Here is a 17973-nt window from a genome sequence, read left to right as displayed (position 1 = left end):
AAAGGGGCCAATGAAAATGTGGTGTGAAAAAAAGAAAACATAAGATCATATTAGGAATCTAAATTAAAAATGACCTTTAAGCACAAATAGATTTTGGATTTAGATACTCCAGTAACCTTCTTGTAAGCAGGAATCCTACAGAGATAAAGATGGGGATGTTCTCGCAATCACAGTGACCACGGTGGAGTAAAGCGTGGCGGCAATAGGAGGTAAATGACAGGTCAAAGGTCAGAGATAGCAGGAGGAAATGACATCAGCAGGAAGTATGAATAAACAGTGGGGGATAATCATCCAATACAAGCACTGACCTTGCAAGGGATTAGTAGTGGTATTATCTCTCAAATATACAGATGTAGAAAAATGAGTGAATAACCTTCCGAAGAGAAAGTTTTCATTTCAAGTACAACTTAACAACCATAGATGGGTCATCTAAACTTTAGCAACTTGTCATTAGTTTTGGTTTAATTGTTGGGAGTCAATGTACTACAGGTGTTTTTAATACTGATTGGCTGAAAGTCAGCTTGAGCCGGCAAGAGCCAGGAGGGGCCAATAACAACTGATTTCACAACAAAACACCAAAAAAAAAAAAAACACAAATCCTTCACCACTTAGTTTCACTCCACCACAAAGCAGATCTTTGTCTACTTTGACGTCTGTCTTTTCCTCAGCAGAGCAAAGCTAAAGGAACCCAGCCAAAGACAGCCCACAATTCAGAGACTCCCCCCAAAAAAGGCAGCAAAACGCCATGACTATTAGATGCGTGTTTACGAAGCTCCAAAATAGAGCAAACTGAAAACTAGAACCAGCCCAACAAGAGGTCGCTCTGTAAATGCTTACCGAATCATTACATGGTTTGAAAAATCAGCTTGGTTTAGGTTAAGAAACAGTTTCTATAAGATTATCTACAGGAAAAAGGTGACTTCAAAGAATGAGGGAAGAAGAAATCTCAATTGCCAAGCAAAGCCAACAGCAAAACAGACCCTGGTATTCTTCTATTATTTCATGCAACCTCCAGTATTTTACAATCAATATTAAAAATGTCTCAGGAAAAACAGGGCATCATTAAGGTTACTTTTATATGATGAGAATACGGAATGAGTCACACGTGCAGTATTATTTGTTATAAAGGGTTACCAGTCGCTCATCTGCAGAGACGATTTGCCTTGAGAAGTTAGGTGTATGTTATCATCACTAACCTTCATTTTGAATGTTTTTTTTTTTTTTTTTTAATTCGTGCTTCAAATCATTAGCAACCAACCCGTCTATCATCAATTTTTGAAGCTTCTAAATATTCCTCCAGTAAAATCTGGTGCTTTTATCTCTGTCAAGTTTTTCTACATCTTTGAACACTTTTGATGGTCTTGAAAAAAAAAGTTGCAAAGGAATGAAAAAATAAAAATCAATAAAGGTCACGTAGAGATAAAAGAAGAAGATAAAAAAAAATTAAAAAAATAGACGTAGACATGAAGTAGTGGTAAAACTGGACCAAAGGGCAGAGGAGAAATAAAAAACTTCCATGAACAAAAAGTGGGCATCTCCCTGAAGGACTCTGCAAAACTAGAGCTAACTATAGAAGCCCACGGCAGAATACTTAAACTATTAAACACTCCCATTCTGGTCCCCAACATACATCAGCACCTGCATAAGACAGAGGACAGCTCCATTCACACCTGAGATAGATGATAGACGAGGAGGAGGTAGATGGACAGCATAAGAGAGGGAGACTTAGGAAGGGCGATAACGCACAAGAAAATAAAACGAGGTGAGAAAGAGGAAGCTGAGCATTTTACACCTGTCCACGGGTTGTATCAGTGCTACTCGCTCGAAGGCAGTGGCTCAGTGGATGTGATGGTGCCTCTAGAGAAAGACAGACTCGCCATATTCAGGCACATACACACAGGAGCACAAAATGGAGCTAATAAGGAAACTAAGATAATGCAATGTCTCACTTTTATAAACAAATGCCTCATAGCCAGCAATAACAGAGACATCTTGTACACACTTCCAGAGCTTGTGTTATTGAGTCCCACGGGCACACTTAGAGTAGCTGTTATTAGGAACTACAGGGCCGAGAGAAAGAGGAAGAGATCATATGAGTGAGATAGAGATAGAACAAATGGACCATTTTTATCAAAAGCTTCACGAACACACATGGGGCCTGTTGTTACTGAAGCTGCCTCCACCTAGATGGGAAACACGGTGCCTAGATACTAGATTACATACTTCAAAAATCACATGTACACACTCAGAGGAGGGACACACACAATCACACGTTCACATATAAATCTGTACATAAACACATAATCTATGTCATTAGAAATCCTTCTGCTCGACAGACTTAAGCCTAAAATAGCAGTGAGTCTCAAGCACTATTTCTCTAAAAGCTACGGCACATTGTGTTGTGCTGTAATCTGATAGTGTGAGAGACAGAAGATATTAGCATGAGCTCAAAAGTGCATCTACAATATGTGTGCGTACGGCCTGCATGATTGTGTTTGCGCCTATGTGTGTAATTGCAAACGAGGCTATAATCCTCTGAGCAAGGGTGTGTATCAGACTGCGTTAGCCGGTGTGAGTCAAAAAGTGTGCGAGTGTGTTTGTGTGTGTGACCAGAAAGACGGTAGAACCATAAGCCTGAGCCTTCACAGCTTAAGCCCCCCTCACTTTTCTCCCCTATAAAGCAAACAGTGGATAGACCACAGGGCTTAGAGAGAGAAAGAGGAGGAGAGGACAATATATGGAAACTAATTCAATTTCAGCCTCTTTGTGCTGCTCCCCAATCTGGAAACACCACCACAGGCTGATGTAAGGAAATGGAAATCTCAACTTACATACGATGAAGAATCTGTGCATTGGAACCCTATAGAAGTGTACTTATGCACTTGAGCAGCGGCCATGCAGTTAAATAGTTTTCCTCTGAGTATGTTCAAATCCAACCTTTCAAGCTGTCTCCACTCCCTCCGTACCTGTCACCCTCTCAATTTTCCTGCAGATCATCTAATGAACTTTCCAAACTCACAAAAGATGGGAAAGTGGTCGTTAGACTTAAACTAAAAAAAAAGCTGCCTTGCAGTTTCCATGGCTTCAGCCACTGAGGTACTTATCTGATGGAAACATACTTCACTTTCTGGTTCTCACTCATCAATTATTTATTTTTATTTATTTTTTTTTAAATCACACTTTACATGTTGAATATAAAGCATTTTCTCCTTCCTCTGTGTTATAACCGGAGTTTATCTTTTCTATCCTGCTGTATTTGGTCTGGCTGTACATGTAGAAAGTGGGCAAACTCGCCCAGCTAACCCGAAACTTTAAACTTGGATGCTAATAAAAACAATAGGGACAACATATAGGGACGTTAGGACATATAGGACATAATTTTAAGTGGGGCTAAGCGTGGTACTTGGTGTGATTAGCGACGTGACAAAGCAAACAACTGTCGATTAAAAACTCACTAAATCACTCTTGCTTGATCCACTTGGAATTTCTGTCGTTTGACTTGTTTCCAAAAATTAATTTATTTGGGTTGGGTCACTATAATCAAGTGGAGATGGTTACATTTATTTACTGAGGCTGGGTCTCTATTTAATTAGTTGTTGAATTAACCAACTCGGGTTTTAATAAGCTTCATTCGTTCAACAAGACTGACATTTGTAACACACGCAAAACAAGATTTATTTCCGTTTCAGTGAAGGTTATGTTGACAAAAAAAAAAACAATTACTAAATGCCAAAACGGTCATTTCTTTAATTGTAGCTTTTAACTTGGGCACTTAACTTCAGAAATCTTCAAATGGAGATAATGACCTGGACCTTTTTTTTTTTTGTGTTGAAATATTAGGTGCAGCCAATGTGAACACGAGGAAAATATCACCCCACAGTGCTGCAGAATTCAGGTGATTTTGCAGTAGCAATGAAGTCAAGCTCTGAGCTTATCATAAAGCTGGTTGTTTTTCCCCTGGGCTCAGGCACTCTCATTGATTTGCAGAGATAATAACCCAGTTTATGAGTCTTTGCCCTCACCATGTCCAGCACTGTGCAACATACGTTACTCTCTCCCTTCCTCCACTACACCGTCTGTAGTATGCCTCAAGGAGGAAACACACAGCTTATGAATTTTTCCGATTGAGTTTTTGGGGGGGTTGGGGGTTTGCGAGTGTACGACCGCTTCATTGGCTTTTAGGGTCATGGCGTGATGTTGATGGTACACGGGCTGCGGTACACGAGGGCCTCCACCACTGTCAGTTTTACTGTTTCATACTTAGTGGAACTGATGGCAGAGCGTTCGCGTTTGGGTTGCTCCCGTGTCAAGCTGTGCTACGATGGTCACGCTTTTCAATATTCACCACACAAACTAAAAAGAAATGTCTTTAAAAGTAAAAAAATAAAAATAAAAAAAGGCCCTGAACATTTTCATGAACTTTACTGACTACTGAGCAGTCGTGCCATTTTTTTCCCTTTCCAGAATAATCAATAGCAACTCAAAAACCTTATGTAAATCAATTAAATATAGAATATAAAAAGTAAATATTAAAAACACTAGTATTTACTACTTGCCATGGGCACTGTGAGACCCTCTATACTATCCTTGACGTATATAAACCATAGCCTTTTTTTGGATACTCGACACACACACACGTATATGTACACAACAGCAATACAAAGAGTCAAAACTCTTCTATTGACCTAGCATCTCGAGTGTATAGTGGTGAATAACTGCTTAAGGCTGGAAAAAAAAAAACACTCACTGGAAAATGCTTGAAGGGAAACAGAGACGTGACAAATAAAGAAGGCAAGAAAAAGATGGAAGCCGATGTTTGCTTATGCCACATGTAAGCACAATAGCTGATAATCTCATTTAAGTCCTTAATAGTTTTACTTAATGCTGTGATCCCAGCATTGTGTGACAATTAGAAAATGACACCTACCTTCCATAGAGGGCAAGAAATGGATACGGTCTGAAAGGTTTTGACGTGCACATCAATCCCACATATAAAGGTGAATAATAAAAGAAAGTCTTGCCTTAAGGTTAAAAGCAAGCATAGTAACTCTGAAGCTTAGAGTATATTCTAATGGCCTCATCAGGCTACATGAGGGATCATAACAATCACATGTAATTTTCATTGTCAGTAGGATGTAACTGTGCTGTTTCAGCTGCTTTTATGCTAAGTAATCTCACCTTATAAAAAGCCGTATGATACTTTGGGGAGTAAGTGAGCATTAAAATTTCCCTAGCGGCAAGGTAAGCCTGTGTTAAGTACACAACTGCACACACACACACGAGTCCCACACACATCAGTAAAGATGCATATACAGCCATACTTCATTCTTAAGGTTCTGCTCAAGGGGATGGGCATGGAAGCCCCATCCATCAACGTTCAGTGCGTTTAGAGTAAAGCACCTCGGATGAAAGCAAGAGCTGAAAGATGAATGGAAAGGGGGATGAGAGGGGAAATGAGGAAGAAAGGGGTTTGGTCTTGGAACAGGAATGAAGGCAGCTAAAAAAAAAAAGGGAGGAAAAACGTAGATTCATGTTGACTTTGTATGAGCTATGAAGGCGGTGATCAAATAAGAGAATGAAATGCTAAAAATCGAATGGCGACAATAATCTTTCAAGCTGACATATGAGGAAATACAGATGGACATAACAATGAAATGAACAATCTGAGTGGCTCCATTGTTCTGGGTGATGGGCTGTCACTGTCACCATTTCTCATTAGACGAGGCAAAGCGGTATGTACACGATTCCTTAAAAAGTACTTTTCACACTTTTAATACCCCCCTTCAAAGATTTTTAACAATATGTTTAAAGGGGGCTTGCAATTCTTTAATTTCCTTTTTTTTGCCATAAGACAATGTTACAAGGCAGAATGTTGCATACATTTAAAAAATTTTGAGAAGAACGTATGTAAAATTGTTGCATGCAAGCCAAAATCTGAGCTGCTATACTTCTCAGACTTTTGTATATGAAAAAAGAATGGGGGAACTGACAGCTGGAGGGTGTCAGTCCACCTCCTTGTCACGGCCGAGATGCCCTTGAGCAAGGCACCGTACCCCCATGCTCCCCGGCTGCCCACCGCTCCAGGTTGGCATCTTTCTCTATGTGCATGTGTGTGTGAATAGGTGCCAACCTGGATGGGTTAAAAGCGGAGGACAAATTTCATGTGTATGCAAATCTGATCTTAATCTTAATGGGGGGGCCGGCTTGACTAAAATGTTGAAAACGTTTATTTAAAAAATAAAAAAAATTTGCTGCACTGTTGATGTGAAGTTGAAGCAACAGTGGAAGCACATGAGCTGTGATATTTGACATTGCCAGTCGCTGCTGGATCATTGCCCAATGAGGCAAAATCGAGCGGCATTTACAGTTCTACCATTTACAATTCTGTTTTAATGTGTTTAGATAAAGTCAGCTGGTATTTAGAAAGCCTGCTTGTATGGCCATTCAGAAAAAAACGGTTAGCTTTTGAAATGCCTGTCGGCGTCGCCGAGAGCTTTCACAATCACCAACTGTTGTTTAAAGCAACATTGGAGAAGTCTGGGAACCTCAAAAAGATGTGCTTCTGACTCGTTTTGACGAACACCTTTTATGCAGCTTCCCAGTTCGGAAACTTCTCTGCAGCACCTGGGGCTCTAAGATTGGACACTTCACGACTTTGTTTTTTTGGGGGTGGCACAACGACATTTTGTTTTACAGTGCCATGCAATGGCATTCAACTAAATAACACACCTTTGCAATGATACAGAGGGTAGAAAAGAAAGAAAAAAAGACACTTTAAAGTCTCTGTTACAAGTAAAGTCAGAACCGAACAAAGAAAGAAAGGGGAAAAAAAGACTGTGGCAGATGCAACAAAGAGACCCAAGTCAACGACACAAGAGAAAGTGAGGAAAAAGATTACATTACTAAGTCAAACAATAGCCTTTTTGAGGATCTACTTATTAAAGAATAGCATTTATTAAAAAAAATGTATTTGTTACAGAATTTGTTGTTTGAATGGTGGACATGATGGACTGGTGTTTCAATGAATACAATTTCATGCCTGTAAAAGAGAAATTTGACTTCCTACACTCCAGAAGCCTCAGATAAATCCTTCCACTTCCCAACTCTATACTAGCTCCGCTTGAAGTCTTCTAAAAGCAGACCAAAGCTTCCATTTTTCTTCGCTCTCACTTGTACACAGTCTCACACAGGTGTCTCATTCACTCTTGTATATGCACAGATGCACACAGGAGGCCATGACTGACAATGCAAAGGATCGTGGGGAGGCGTGTGGGTGAAGGTAGAGAATTACCATACGTAAGGAACAGAGGTGCCAAGGTCTCTGTTCAGTATCTGGATAAAGCAGGTGTACTACAAGGGACAAGATAAGGGCATGAACAGAGTATACACACACACACATACACACACAAAAGAACAAAAGGAGCACACAGACGATGAGCACCACAGTGAGAGGAAAGGTATCACTGTCAATCCAGGTGTGCTGAGGATACAGTGCGAGTTGGTCATTGAGGAAAACAGCCAGGCAGGAGAGATCTGATTAACACTGGGAGAGAAGCTGAGCAGGCTTTCTCATAAGGATCAGCTTTCCCACCATGTTGCATTTACATGTCCCCCCCTCCACCGTCCTCATACCTGCTATAATAGTGTAATAAAATGTTTTCTTTTGAAATTTGAATGCGTTATAAGTTCAAAAGAAGCCTGTGTTGATAGCCATGACTTTGAGAGAACCATCTATGTAGTCGCCCCTATTTTGTGTCTCCCCCCTTTACTGGAAGAGAGAGTGTGTGTGTGTGTGTGTGTGTTGCTCCCCCCGCCCCCCCGAACTTTAAATAACCCCCCGTCTCAAGAGATTTGGAGAGGCCTGTTTTTCTTTACGTTCAAGCATGTCACAAAGGAAATTTTTCTTCACCTCACTATCTCCAACAAAGACTAAGCACCTCGTGACACTACGAAAACAAGCTTTTGTGGGACCAGAACAACAGTTAAGAAAAATAAATAAATAAAATCACTTGCTGATTGACTCCAATTTGATGACGAATATGGATTTTTAAATTAGATGGCCAAAAATTGACCATGAGAGAATGGGAAAATACGAACAATCTGGACAGTCCTAGTTCTCATAACGTTTTGAAGGTGAAGACTTGATTTTAAGGTTAAGCGTTAAGAGTAGGGGCAACACTTCCCTGACTCGAATGAATAGGTCTTTGTCAAGTAACTGCACAGCTAGCTAAAGAACTGACCGTTGGATTTTGGTCCGGCGAGTTCGAACAGGGAAACATCTAAAGCATGTGCGGCAGAACAGCTAAAACACCAGAATTGGGACACGCTGGATTAGGCTAAGATTTTTTGATGGTTAGGACAAAGTCATGACAACTGTCCATGGAAAAAAAAAGCACTAGGTCAATAAATGACTGTAAAACACAGCCGTGCAAATGTATCGTTTGGCAAAAAGCTTTTGGTATTGTGGCCATTATTCACCATTAATCACTGAGTTACAGGTGTACCACCTGCTGCAACCCACAAACCTCGTGAACAATGTTACTCACAGGATGCAGCTGTTAAACGAGTCTCTATGCAGCGTTAATTGGAAACATGTTACACAAACTAACTAGTTTACTGTTCTGTGATAAATACAAAAAACAAGAAAAGTAATGTCTCTTTTCTTTCACAGGGCTTTCAGTAAGATCATTATTCCAAAAATCTTCCATCCTCGCTTTTTCCATTTGCTCCCTCCGTCTAACAAAATGAATCCCCCAAACATCTACATTGAGAGTAAAAAGTGCGCATTGCCAGTTTTCTCTTTCTGCCATCCGAACCTTTTTTCATTTCGCTCTTTCTGTGTGTCCTCAAAGCTCCTATAAAAAAACCCAGGCAGGAAGCGAAAGCTGGGACTAAAAAACAGAACACTCAAACATAAGAGGCTTGTGGACATCTCAAATGCACTCAGAGAGGCCATTAATAAAAATAATTAGCACAGGAGATGGGCAGAAGAAAAAAAAAAAAAAAAACGTGGGCCAGCTTGGCAGATGCAAAATCTCATTTCTGTTATTTAATTTGTCAGAGACCGAAGCAGGAAACCCACCGATCATTGTGTTAAAAGCACAGAGCTCTGGCAGAATGCATCTCTATCCTGCAAGCACAAATGTGCACACAAACATAAACACACACACACACACACACACACACACACACACACACACACACACACACACACACACACACACACACACACACACACACACACACACACACACAGAGGCTATCAGTGGCCAGAGAGGACCGGAGGGGTCATTAGTGAAGGAAGAAGATCAGATATCATCAATTCATCTTGGTCAAAATGATTAGAGATACACCCAGAAGAGAGGAGGATATCTAAAGGGGTGGCTGTGTACATTTCAGGTTTAATGTACTTTTGTGATCTTGGAGTCATTTATCAAACACCAGCATACACACGCCCACATAATGTTTCACACAGTCGGAGACACAGTTAAAACTCAGGCTCAGAGAGGTCAAAGTGATTATTGCCATTGTAACTCTCAGAAGTTGGGAGCAAACTGCTGCTTATAGAGGACAGAAGCCTTCAAAGTCTCATGACATACTCTGCAAAATACATGTCATTATCACAACATACTGAGGAAATGTGACACAGTTTTGTTTTTTTTATATGGACATGATAAAATCACGAAAGATTAAGGAAAATGTTATTAGCATAGAAAGTGTAAAATAATGTTTGGCAGTCGACAGTCCCTGAAGGGAACAGAGGCCGGGAAAAGAAGAAAAACAGTTGCAACTGACTGACTATATTCTATCAGAGTTCAAATTTTTAACTGCACCAGTGTAAAATCCATTGCATCAAACCATGTTAGAGCTTCCCTGTGAATCAGAATGGGTCAGCATTGGATGCATTCAGACAAACCAAATGCTACCGACTGTTCCCTTAAGGCTCCTAACATACAAGGATATGATGAAAAAAACTCATTGTGAAGCTTTTCAACATTTTGTAGATGCTTCACTTGCAATGACTGCGGGTTAAAAAGGCCTTTAGGGATCATTAACCATCATGCAATGGTGTAGTTGACACATGAAAGTCATCTCACAGCCCAATGTTGTTAATTTAGAGTGTTTTTACCCTCCTTCTAATCTGGACTGAACCTGCTTCATGCAACACTGCTTTGGTCTGGTGCCCAGATGTTTCATCTTATTGATAGGAATTTAGTTTTATAGAAAGTTTAACAACAACTATACACCTGCGCAAGTAAAACAAACTAAACAAAATTGAAAGAATTAGAAAAGAAAGTGGACCTAATTGTTGCAAGAGAAACAAAAACAAATGGCACTGCCAGCATAGGAACAGGACAGAGCACGTGTTCGAGAGGAATAATATGTGGATTTAAAGGCCATTCAATGCCAACTCACCTGTTATCATGACTTCTAAAGAAAATAATGGGAAAAACTCCAACGATATACAAGAGACGAGATAAACACCACCAAATACCTTTTTAATTCAGCCCTTTGAGCTGAACATTCTGCATTTGTTTCACTTTTTGTACATCCCTATGTAAACTGAGCATCCATAAAACGATTTGGATCATTTGCAAATAAACAATTGTGTCTCCTTGTTTTACAGCAATCAATATGAGCTCAGAGCTTCATAACAGAGACCCAGCTTAAGCTCTCAAAGCTGTTGAGATGTCTCTTATCTCAGTATTTACTATGTCCAATTTTCAATAAGCTAATATTTCAGACAGCAGCAAGCGAGGAAAAGAAATGAATGAAACAATTCCATCTGTTATAAAGCTTAACTATCAAAATCAAGAACAGATTGCTTTCTGAAGTTTAAAAGTAGAATAAACTCACCTTCAGACACGGGCTTAGAATTCCAAGTAGCAAACAAGTTGAAGATCAGATCTATCGAGCCGTTACACAAATCAAAGCTATTAACAGTACATGGGTACAAAATACTGCTGGAAAAAAAAAGAAGCCTGATCCACAACAATGCTGACTGTTGGTATTTCTATCAACAAAGATATTATGAAATAAAAGTAATGGCGGAAATGACAGCGGAATAAGGAAGACACTCAACAACAGTAGCTGAAGTCGCAGCTGGGAGAGTTGTGGAACTTGAAGGGTACACGCGCCAAACTGCATGTCCGCAAGCAAAAAGATAACACTTGCCACACATAGTATGCAGCGTTATGTATGCAGTGATAACGCTGCACCCCTAATTGTTCAGTACTGACAAACTCCCACTGTGCTTTGTACTGTAGCTGATGAAAGACTTGGATATTCAGCTAAACATATGGCTCAATGGAATCAAGCTGAGGAGCGCAGGTAGTGTACAGAAACTGAAAAGAGGGGATGATGCTTGAGTGACATGCAAGCTGCCAGCTTGTGCCGTTTGTCAGGGAAGGAAAAAAATATGGATGTCTCTTGACAAACATCGCTAATTCACATCAGCAAACACATAAAAATCCTACCAGAAGCAGTCGTGTCTGTGTGGTGAAATCTGAATATTCAAGAAATCATCACACCGCCTGGTGATGATGCACAGTATATTCAAAACCCAGAAACTAGAGAGAACCTACAGCTTCAGCGTGCTAAAACTACAACATAGACTGCAATGAAGCGCATTACTTCCAACTTTGTGAAACTTTTCAGAATGCTTTCACAGTTTTCAGGTCTCATACGAGGCAAACCAGGAAACCAAATGGCTCGTGTATCAACAATGTGGGCATTATGGGCGTGATATTAACATCAGAGGTTGTCAGCATCTTACCGTGATCTGTGATTTTACAAGACACTAGATAGAGCTCCTTCAGACTCCTCCCCTCCTTGGCGATGATTTCCACACACCTACAGAGAGACACAGAGAAGGAAGAAATGTGTCACCGGGGGCATCTGCGTGACGCAAATTGTGTTCTGCTTCAGCTTGAAGAAGGTACTTTCGCTGTCTTAAAACCTCTCAAAATAGATGCAGTAGTTTCCTCGTTCTTAAACGCACGCCTTCGCTTGCCCACACACGCACACACACGGGATTACTCCACAGTAAAAGGTTAAACAGCACTGCTGCGGGGTCACAACTGCTCATACATTCTGCCTCTACTCCTTTTTAACACACACGTTAATAATTAAACACCTGATCTGACTAAAGCAGGCACCAGCACAACAGGGGTGCGCGTGTGTTTTTGTGCACGCGTGCAGGTGCACAGAGCCACACATGAACCGAGGGCTCGCTCACTTCAAAGAGAGATATCTGCATTCAGCCCACTGCATAAGCCCAAAAGACCAACAGAGAATGTGTGTGTGTGTGTGTGTGTGTGCATGTGTAAGAGAAAGTATACACTGGGGAGCCCCGGAGGCAAGATCAGAGTATCTGTATCAAATGATTCTCTTTAAAAGCCTCTAATGAGAGCAGTGCATACAACATCTGGATTTTGATATACGCATTTGACCCATTAACCTTCAGGAGAAAAATGTTTTGATCATATGGCTGGTGTTGTATCATGAAAATTAATGAGACAAAAAGGCACACACACGCAGACTGTATTGGCTTGAGGTTCAGCTCTCTGCTGTCGATGAGCTTCATGTCAGAGTGAAACATGGGAACAATATTGGGGTGTTTGTTGCAGTATGTTGTTATAACTGCCATCTTTGGTTACACTCTGAAACGTGTTGCACCCATGCGCAGGCTTATCCCACCACAGCTCCGGGATTCACTTAAGTTGGCATATACGGCAGGTGTCACTTGAGGCGTGATATATCACGCGACAGGATCAATGAGGAAAAAAAAAAAAAAGTGAGAGAAAAGTAGAAATGTCTGTGTTACTTCTAAATTCCTTATTTGTGGGAGCAGCCAAAACCGTTCCAATGTGAACCGGCCTGCCGGCTTTAGCTCACTGGACTGCGACTTTTTGAACAAACTTTCCTTGCAGTGGTTCTGTGAGCCTCTCCACATTATCACGTTGTCCTTTTTCCACTTTGTCTGCCTTCTGACCTCCGCCTATTTATTTTCTGGCTGTCCAACCCTCTTTCTCTCCTTCTGTGGCCCCGCTGTGTCATGTGGATAAGAAAGCCTGCTCTCCCAAAAGATAGAAGACCTGTTGCAGGTGGTCATCGCTGCACCAACCTTTTGCCAAGGCCAGCCTTAGATTTGATTCAGTTAAGCCTGGAGAATCCCAATATCATGCTGTGTGTCTTGGGGCTATGGCATTAAAGCTGCTAATGAATTAATGCCTTGGGAAGAGCTGCTGAGGAAACAGATAAAAAGAAAGTAGCAATTCAGGGGATGCTGCGAAGAAGGCGAAGTGCATCCTCTGGGAGCTTGTTACACTGTGCCCAGGTCCCCAGAGTGGGAGCAAAAGCAATTAGATCAAACATCAATGAATGAAGGAGCAGGGAGAGAAGGAAAGCAACTGAAGCAGGAAGAAGAGTAAGTAGAAATCTCTATACAGCAGCAGAAGGGGATACATCATGGGAGACTTGAGGAGTTAAGGAAAGAAGGGAGAAAAAAGGAGACTGAACGAGAGATCACTAACAAGGTCAGAGTGAGAGGAAACAACAGGCTGGGAGACAGCAAAGAGAAAGAGGGCAGGAAGAAGCAGAGCTGTTGGAAGTGACGGCTATGGCAAGGTTTGAGCCACATGAAAAGGCCATCAAGATGCAGCTAACCTCACCCCAAACCCCACAAGGCTCAGCTAACATGAATTAGTAATCTGATCTCTTTCAATAATGTACGGAGCTTTTGACAATAGGATAAGTTGGATATGGTGCGCATACAGATTTTTGTTTTGATACAATGCAACCAGCAGCTAACTCAGTAACATGAATAAATTATATTATCATTATTATTACATTGTTATATTATTAAACCATATAGCAAGTCAACAGCACGGCAAGGTGCCGGCGGTGGAAAGGCGGGCAGTGATGCCGGAAAAGGGAGTAAAGTAGAATGAAGAAGGGAAAGAAGGGATAAATGAGTTATTAAAGAAAAAAATACATTTGTGGAGGTTGGATGAAAAGATGAGGAGAGCAGAGAAGAGATGAAGGCGGATGAAGACAGGCTGAAACAACGGACGGAGGCATTTGGGATGAAGGATTAGGAAAAGAGGCAGGATAGGAGGCGGACTGATGAAGTAACAGAAAAATTGGAAGAAGAGAACACAGAGTGAGATGTAGGAGTAGAAATGCGATTAAGAAAGAAAAACAGTGTAGAAACAGAAGACAGAGAAGCGATGAAGATTTGCTACGAAAAAATAGGGAGTTAAGAGTCAGGAAATAATGAAAAAAAAACGTTCATGAGATTAGAGAAAACATGACAAGTGGAGGAGAGGAAGCAGATAACACAATAAAAAAAAATGAAGAGTGAGTTTAGGGGAGGGGGGTCAGTGAGGATGAAATTGAGCCTTAACGGAAAAATGAAGAAAAAAATAAACAGAAAAGTGCAAACACAAGGGGAAAATAATGATGACAAGTGACAAGAACGAGACCGTGAAGCAAGTCGTTTCTGCGACCACGGGGAGAGAAAGATGCACTTAAGAATATCAGCAATGTATTAAAAAAAAAAAAAAGGCCCAGAGTGGGGATTTTGTCATAGTTATGTAGCTAGCTGATACTCAGTTTATGGCCATTTTTGCCAATTTAATGACAATAAAACTGTTGCCGTGACAACTAAGTGTGACATGTGTAAGCGATTAGTCTAACCAGGTGCCAGGAGGGGATAGAGGACCAAAGACATGGAGCCTCATCCAGGGTCAGCGTGTGGTTTAATGCCGCCGCACTGTCGACACAAACAGCCAGGGGTAAACAACAGTCTGTCATTCTTCTCCATCTCACTCCTACAGACGCGCACAAACAAAATCAGACTTTTTTTCCAGTTCTTGGCGCATCGGGGGTTTTGGGAAATTTCTCATCGTTAAATAGAAAATGAAAAAAAGATTCACTGACATTTTCTCACTGAATTGAATTACTCGAGCCACACCACTGGACCTCGGGGGCCGTGCTTAACCCTAAAACATCTTTTTACATTCTATTCTGTTTTCTTGGCAGTCGGCTAATGCTGGCCGGCCAAAACATGAAGCCTCTGTTTGACTCCGTGTCAACGTGGAATAATGAGACGAGATGTTTTCAACAGATGCGACACGTCTTCTAAAAGAGGCTCAGACGATCTCTGCCCCCTTTACTGAGCCAAAACTCCGGAGAGGAGGTTCTCAAAGATTACGTAACAATTTTCCAAGTTAAGTGAAAATGACTTTTTTTTTTTTTTTTTTTTTAAAAACATCAGTTTTAATAGGCTGGAATTAAAACTGCTCTTATTTCCTCAAATTCAGCTCACTGCCGCTGCAAAACTCCATGCAGGATTCTCACTCAATTTGAAAAAGGAACAAGACAAATCAGCTTTTACAAACCTTTGCGGTGTCACTACTTTTTGTTTTTTTTAAAAAAACACAAAAAAAACAGACAAAGCTGCATGCTGTTGTTCAAAAAGAGAAAAAAAATTCAAATTCATGCCTCGAACCAGCACTGCTTCAGCAGAAACCTGTCATCTGGTGGTCTCTTGTTTGAGAAGTGGTGTTTTGGCCAGGAGAGGCCTGTGTTTTCCTGCATTTCGATGACAAATGAACGAGCTGGAGTGATCACAGTGGATTCTTTTTTTCGTCCTCTCCCACTCTGTTGGGTGTCAGCTCCTCCACAGTAGCTCTGAACACTCTGTGCGTTCGTTTTGGATGGTGTTTTTCTTTGCAGTAAATCAAAAAGATTATTTGGGGAAAATACAACGCATATCTGGGAAAAATCAAAGAAACCGTTGTAATGTAAAGCATGTCGGCGTTTGGACCATTTACTGTATTTCCAACAACAACGTGGTCTTAGTAGAAGGCAATGATGCCGCTTTACAGCAGTCCCAGCAGTAAGCATACTCTGCCTCATCTAAATAGCACTTGTATGCATGTAACACCATGATTATAAGAGGTTCTATAATAGCTCGGACATGCTCTTGAGCATAAAAAGGCTGAAACAAACAAGTGGCTTAAACAAAGTTTAAGAGAGTTTAAATCCTTTTTTGTAAAATACGGTGAGTTGATAAAATGAACTTTCAAGTCGAGGCTAAGCTCGCGAAGTAGGTTTTCCAACTCCATCTGAGAGCAAGGACCTCTCAAGTGAGCTGTTAACGGCTCGAAGAAATATCAAGGTAGTTTGCAGTTTGCAGCCTCGGACAAGTGTTTGAAAGAAAAAAAACAAGATTAGCACTTCCAGAAGGGTTTGCCATCCAGCTGAATGCAGCTCCTGTCCGAGCTATATGTACTGTGCTTAAAGCTCTCTCCTGAAAGAAGAGGCTTTTGACTGTTTTGTGTAACTGTGCGCGCACGCCTTATCATTTTCTTGTACAATCCGAGGTTAAACCTTGACGAAGCCTAGCGATCAGTCCCTAATCCCACTTTGCTGTTTGTTCAAACTTAATCTCTCCAAAGAGGATGTTGCCGTGGTCAACCAGCGCACTTATTTGAGGGTTGCATTGTGTGCCGTACAGTCATCTAAGCTTTCCTATTATTGTATTTTCTATAGTTTAGTTCAGGTGGCATTCGGTTGATAAAAATTCGGAAAATCTGTGTCTCAACTGCTGTTAGCATCATATGCTTCTAAATAAATCAAATAAAAGTACGGAATCCTCCCTGGACAGATTATCTTACATCACCTCCTTGTCTCTCCGAATCATCGGAGCATGTTTCCACTGGTTTACAACTGGTTCATTTTGGTCATGAAGAGAATGTGAGGCATGCTGTTTGGACCATACCGAGTACCAACCGCCTTGCCCAAACACAGCAAACTGGGAAGTGTCTGCAGCGAGAGTCTGTAAGAGGATAGAGGGACCAGAATGAAGGGATAACCTTGTGTTTGTGTGTACACAGTTTGTGCCTGTGTGAATACATGAATGTGTCTCTCAGAGGTGAAGCTAATCTTCTTTTATGCAGCACAGCCAGAGGTATCCAAGCAGACAGGCAGCAAGAGGAATAATAGTAACAATACTTGAGAAAAAACAGAGGTCCATATTTATCACAAAGACGGCAGGCCGTTTTGCAGCCAAGCAACATGTGTAGCGCTTCTCTTTAGCTGGCCGATCACAATGGAGCGAGGAACAAAGACGCGGCTCGGAGAATGACTGTAGGTAGGTACACTTGCGCGGTGTCGACCAACAGAAGCCCTCGTCTCATCCCGTTCTTCGCACAACCAACAATTACATGGCTGTCTGGCCACACAAAAGGAGCAGGGAAGTAAAAATGGATGATTTATCGAAAGAGGAGTGTGAAAAAGGAAAAAGTAAGCATGAAATGTATAAAGAAAAGTGGTTGAAGGTTTAGGAAGAGGTTGAAAGCATAAAAGAGGGAGGAGGAGGAGGAGGCAGCAGTGGTGACAGAAGACTTCAGACTCCTGTGGCTGTATTTTGACTTAATGAAATGGAAGGGCGGAGCAGCAAAGAGGAGGAGAGCGAGGCAAGACGAGGTTTATACTTCTGTGGAGAACGCTGTTGCAAAATGATTCTTGCTGTAAATTTTCTTTATATCGCCCATAAATCCATACACAAGTGTAAGGAAGCAGGGTTCTGCTTCCTCAGGAGATGCACAACATTGAGTTTCTGGGATCTTCAGTGCAAAAAAAAATTTAAGACTTTTTTCATTGGGGTAATATAAACCGATATTAAAGTATCCAATAACTAAAAAGAGCTCCTCAGTAAGCAAATAGTTGATACTGAAGGCAAGCAAGGAGCTTAAAATGAAGCAATACAGGTTTTATTGAAGGAGAGGGGCCATGTTTGTTGCTTTTGAAAAAGCTGACCTTCTGATAATGTGCGTAGGCTTGGATGTTGTTCTGTTGTTTATTTTTTAATTGAATTAAAAGTAAGCAATCAAACATTTTTTTTGGTTTTGTCAGATACGGCTCATTGTCATTGCTCCAAATTACGTCGTATTTCCTTTTGGA

At 41.0% G+C, this 17973-nt stretch overlaps 1 protein-coding gene across 1 annotated transcript in view; it reads right to left on the bottom strand.

Moving 5' to 3' along the window:
- Positions 1-17973, bottom strand: part of fbxl17 (F-box and leucine-rich repeat protein 17) — a 226387-nt gene that overhangs the window by 60113 nt on the left and 148301 nt on the right. Inside the window, exon 9 of the mRNA XM_075467711.1 lies at positions 11777-11853. Coding sequence (XP_075323826.1) covers positions 11777-11853 — 77 coding nt within the window. The remainder of the gene's footprint in view (positions 1-11776; positions 11854-17973) is intronic.

This window comes from Odontesthes bonariensis, chromosome 6 (assembly GCF_027942865.1).
Source record: "Odontesthes bonariensis isolate fOdoBon6 chromosome 6, fOdoBon6.hap1, whole genome shotgun sequence".
NCBI classification, from domain to species: domain Eukaryota; kingdom Metazoa; phylum Chordata; class Actinopteri; order Atheriniformes; family Atherinopsidae; genus Odontesthes; species Odontesthes bonariensis.
The sequence above is the reverse complement of the archived record's forward strand: the minus strand, read 5'-3'. Positions and strand labels throughout refer to the sequence as shown.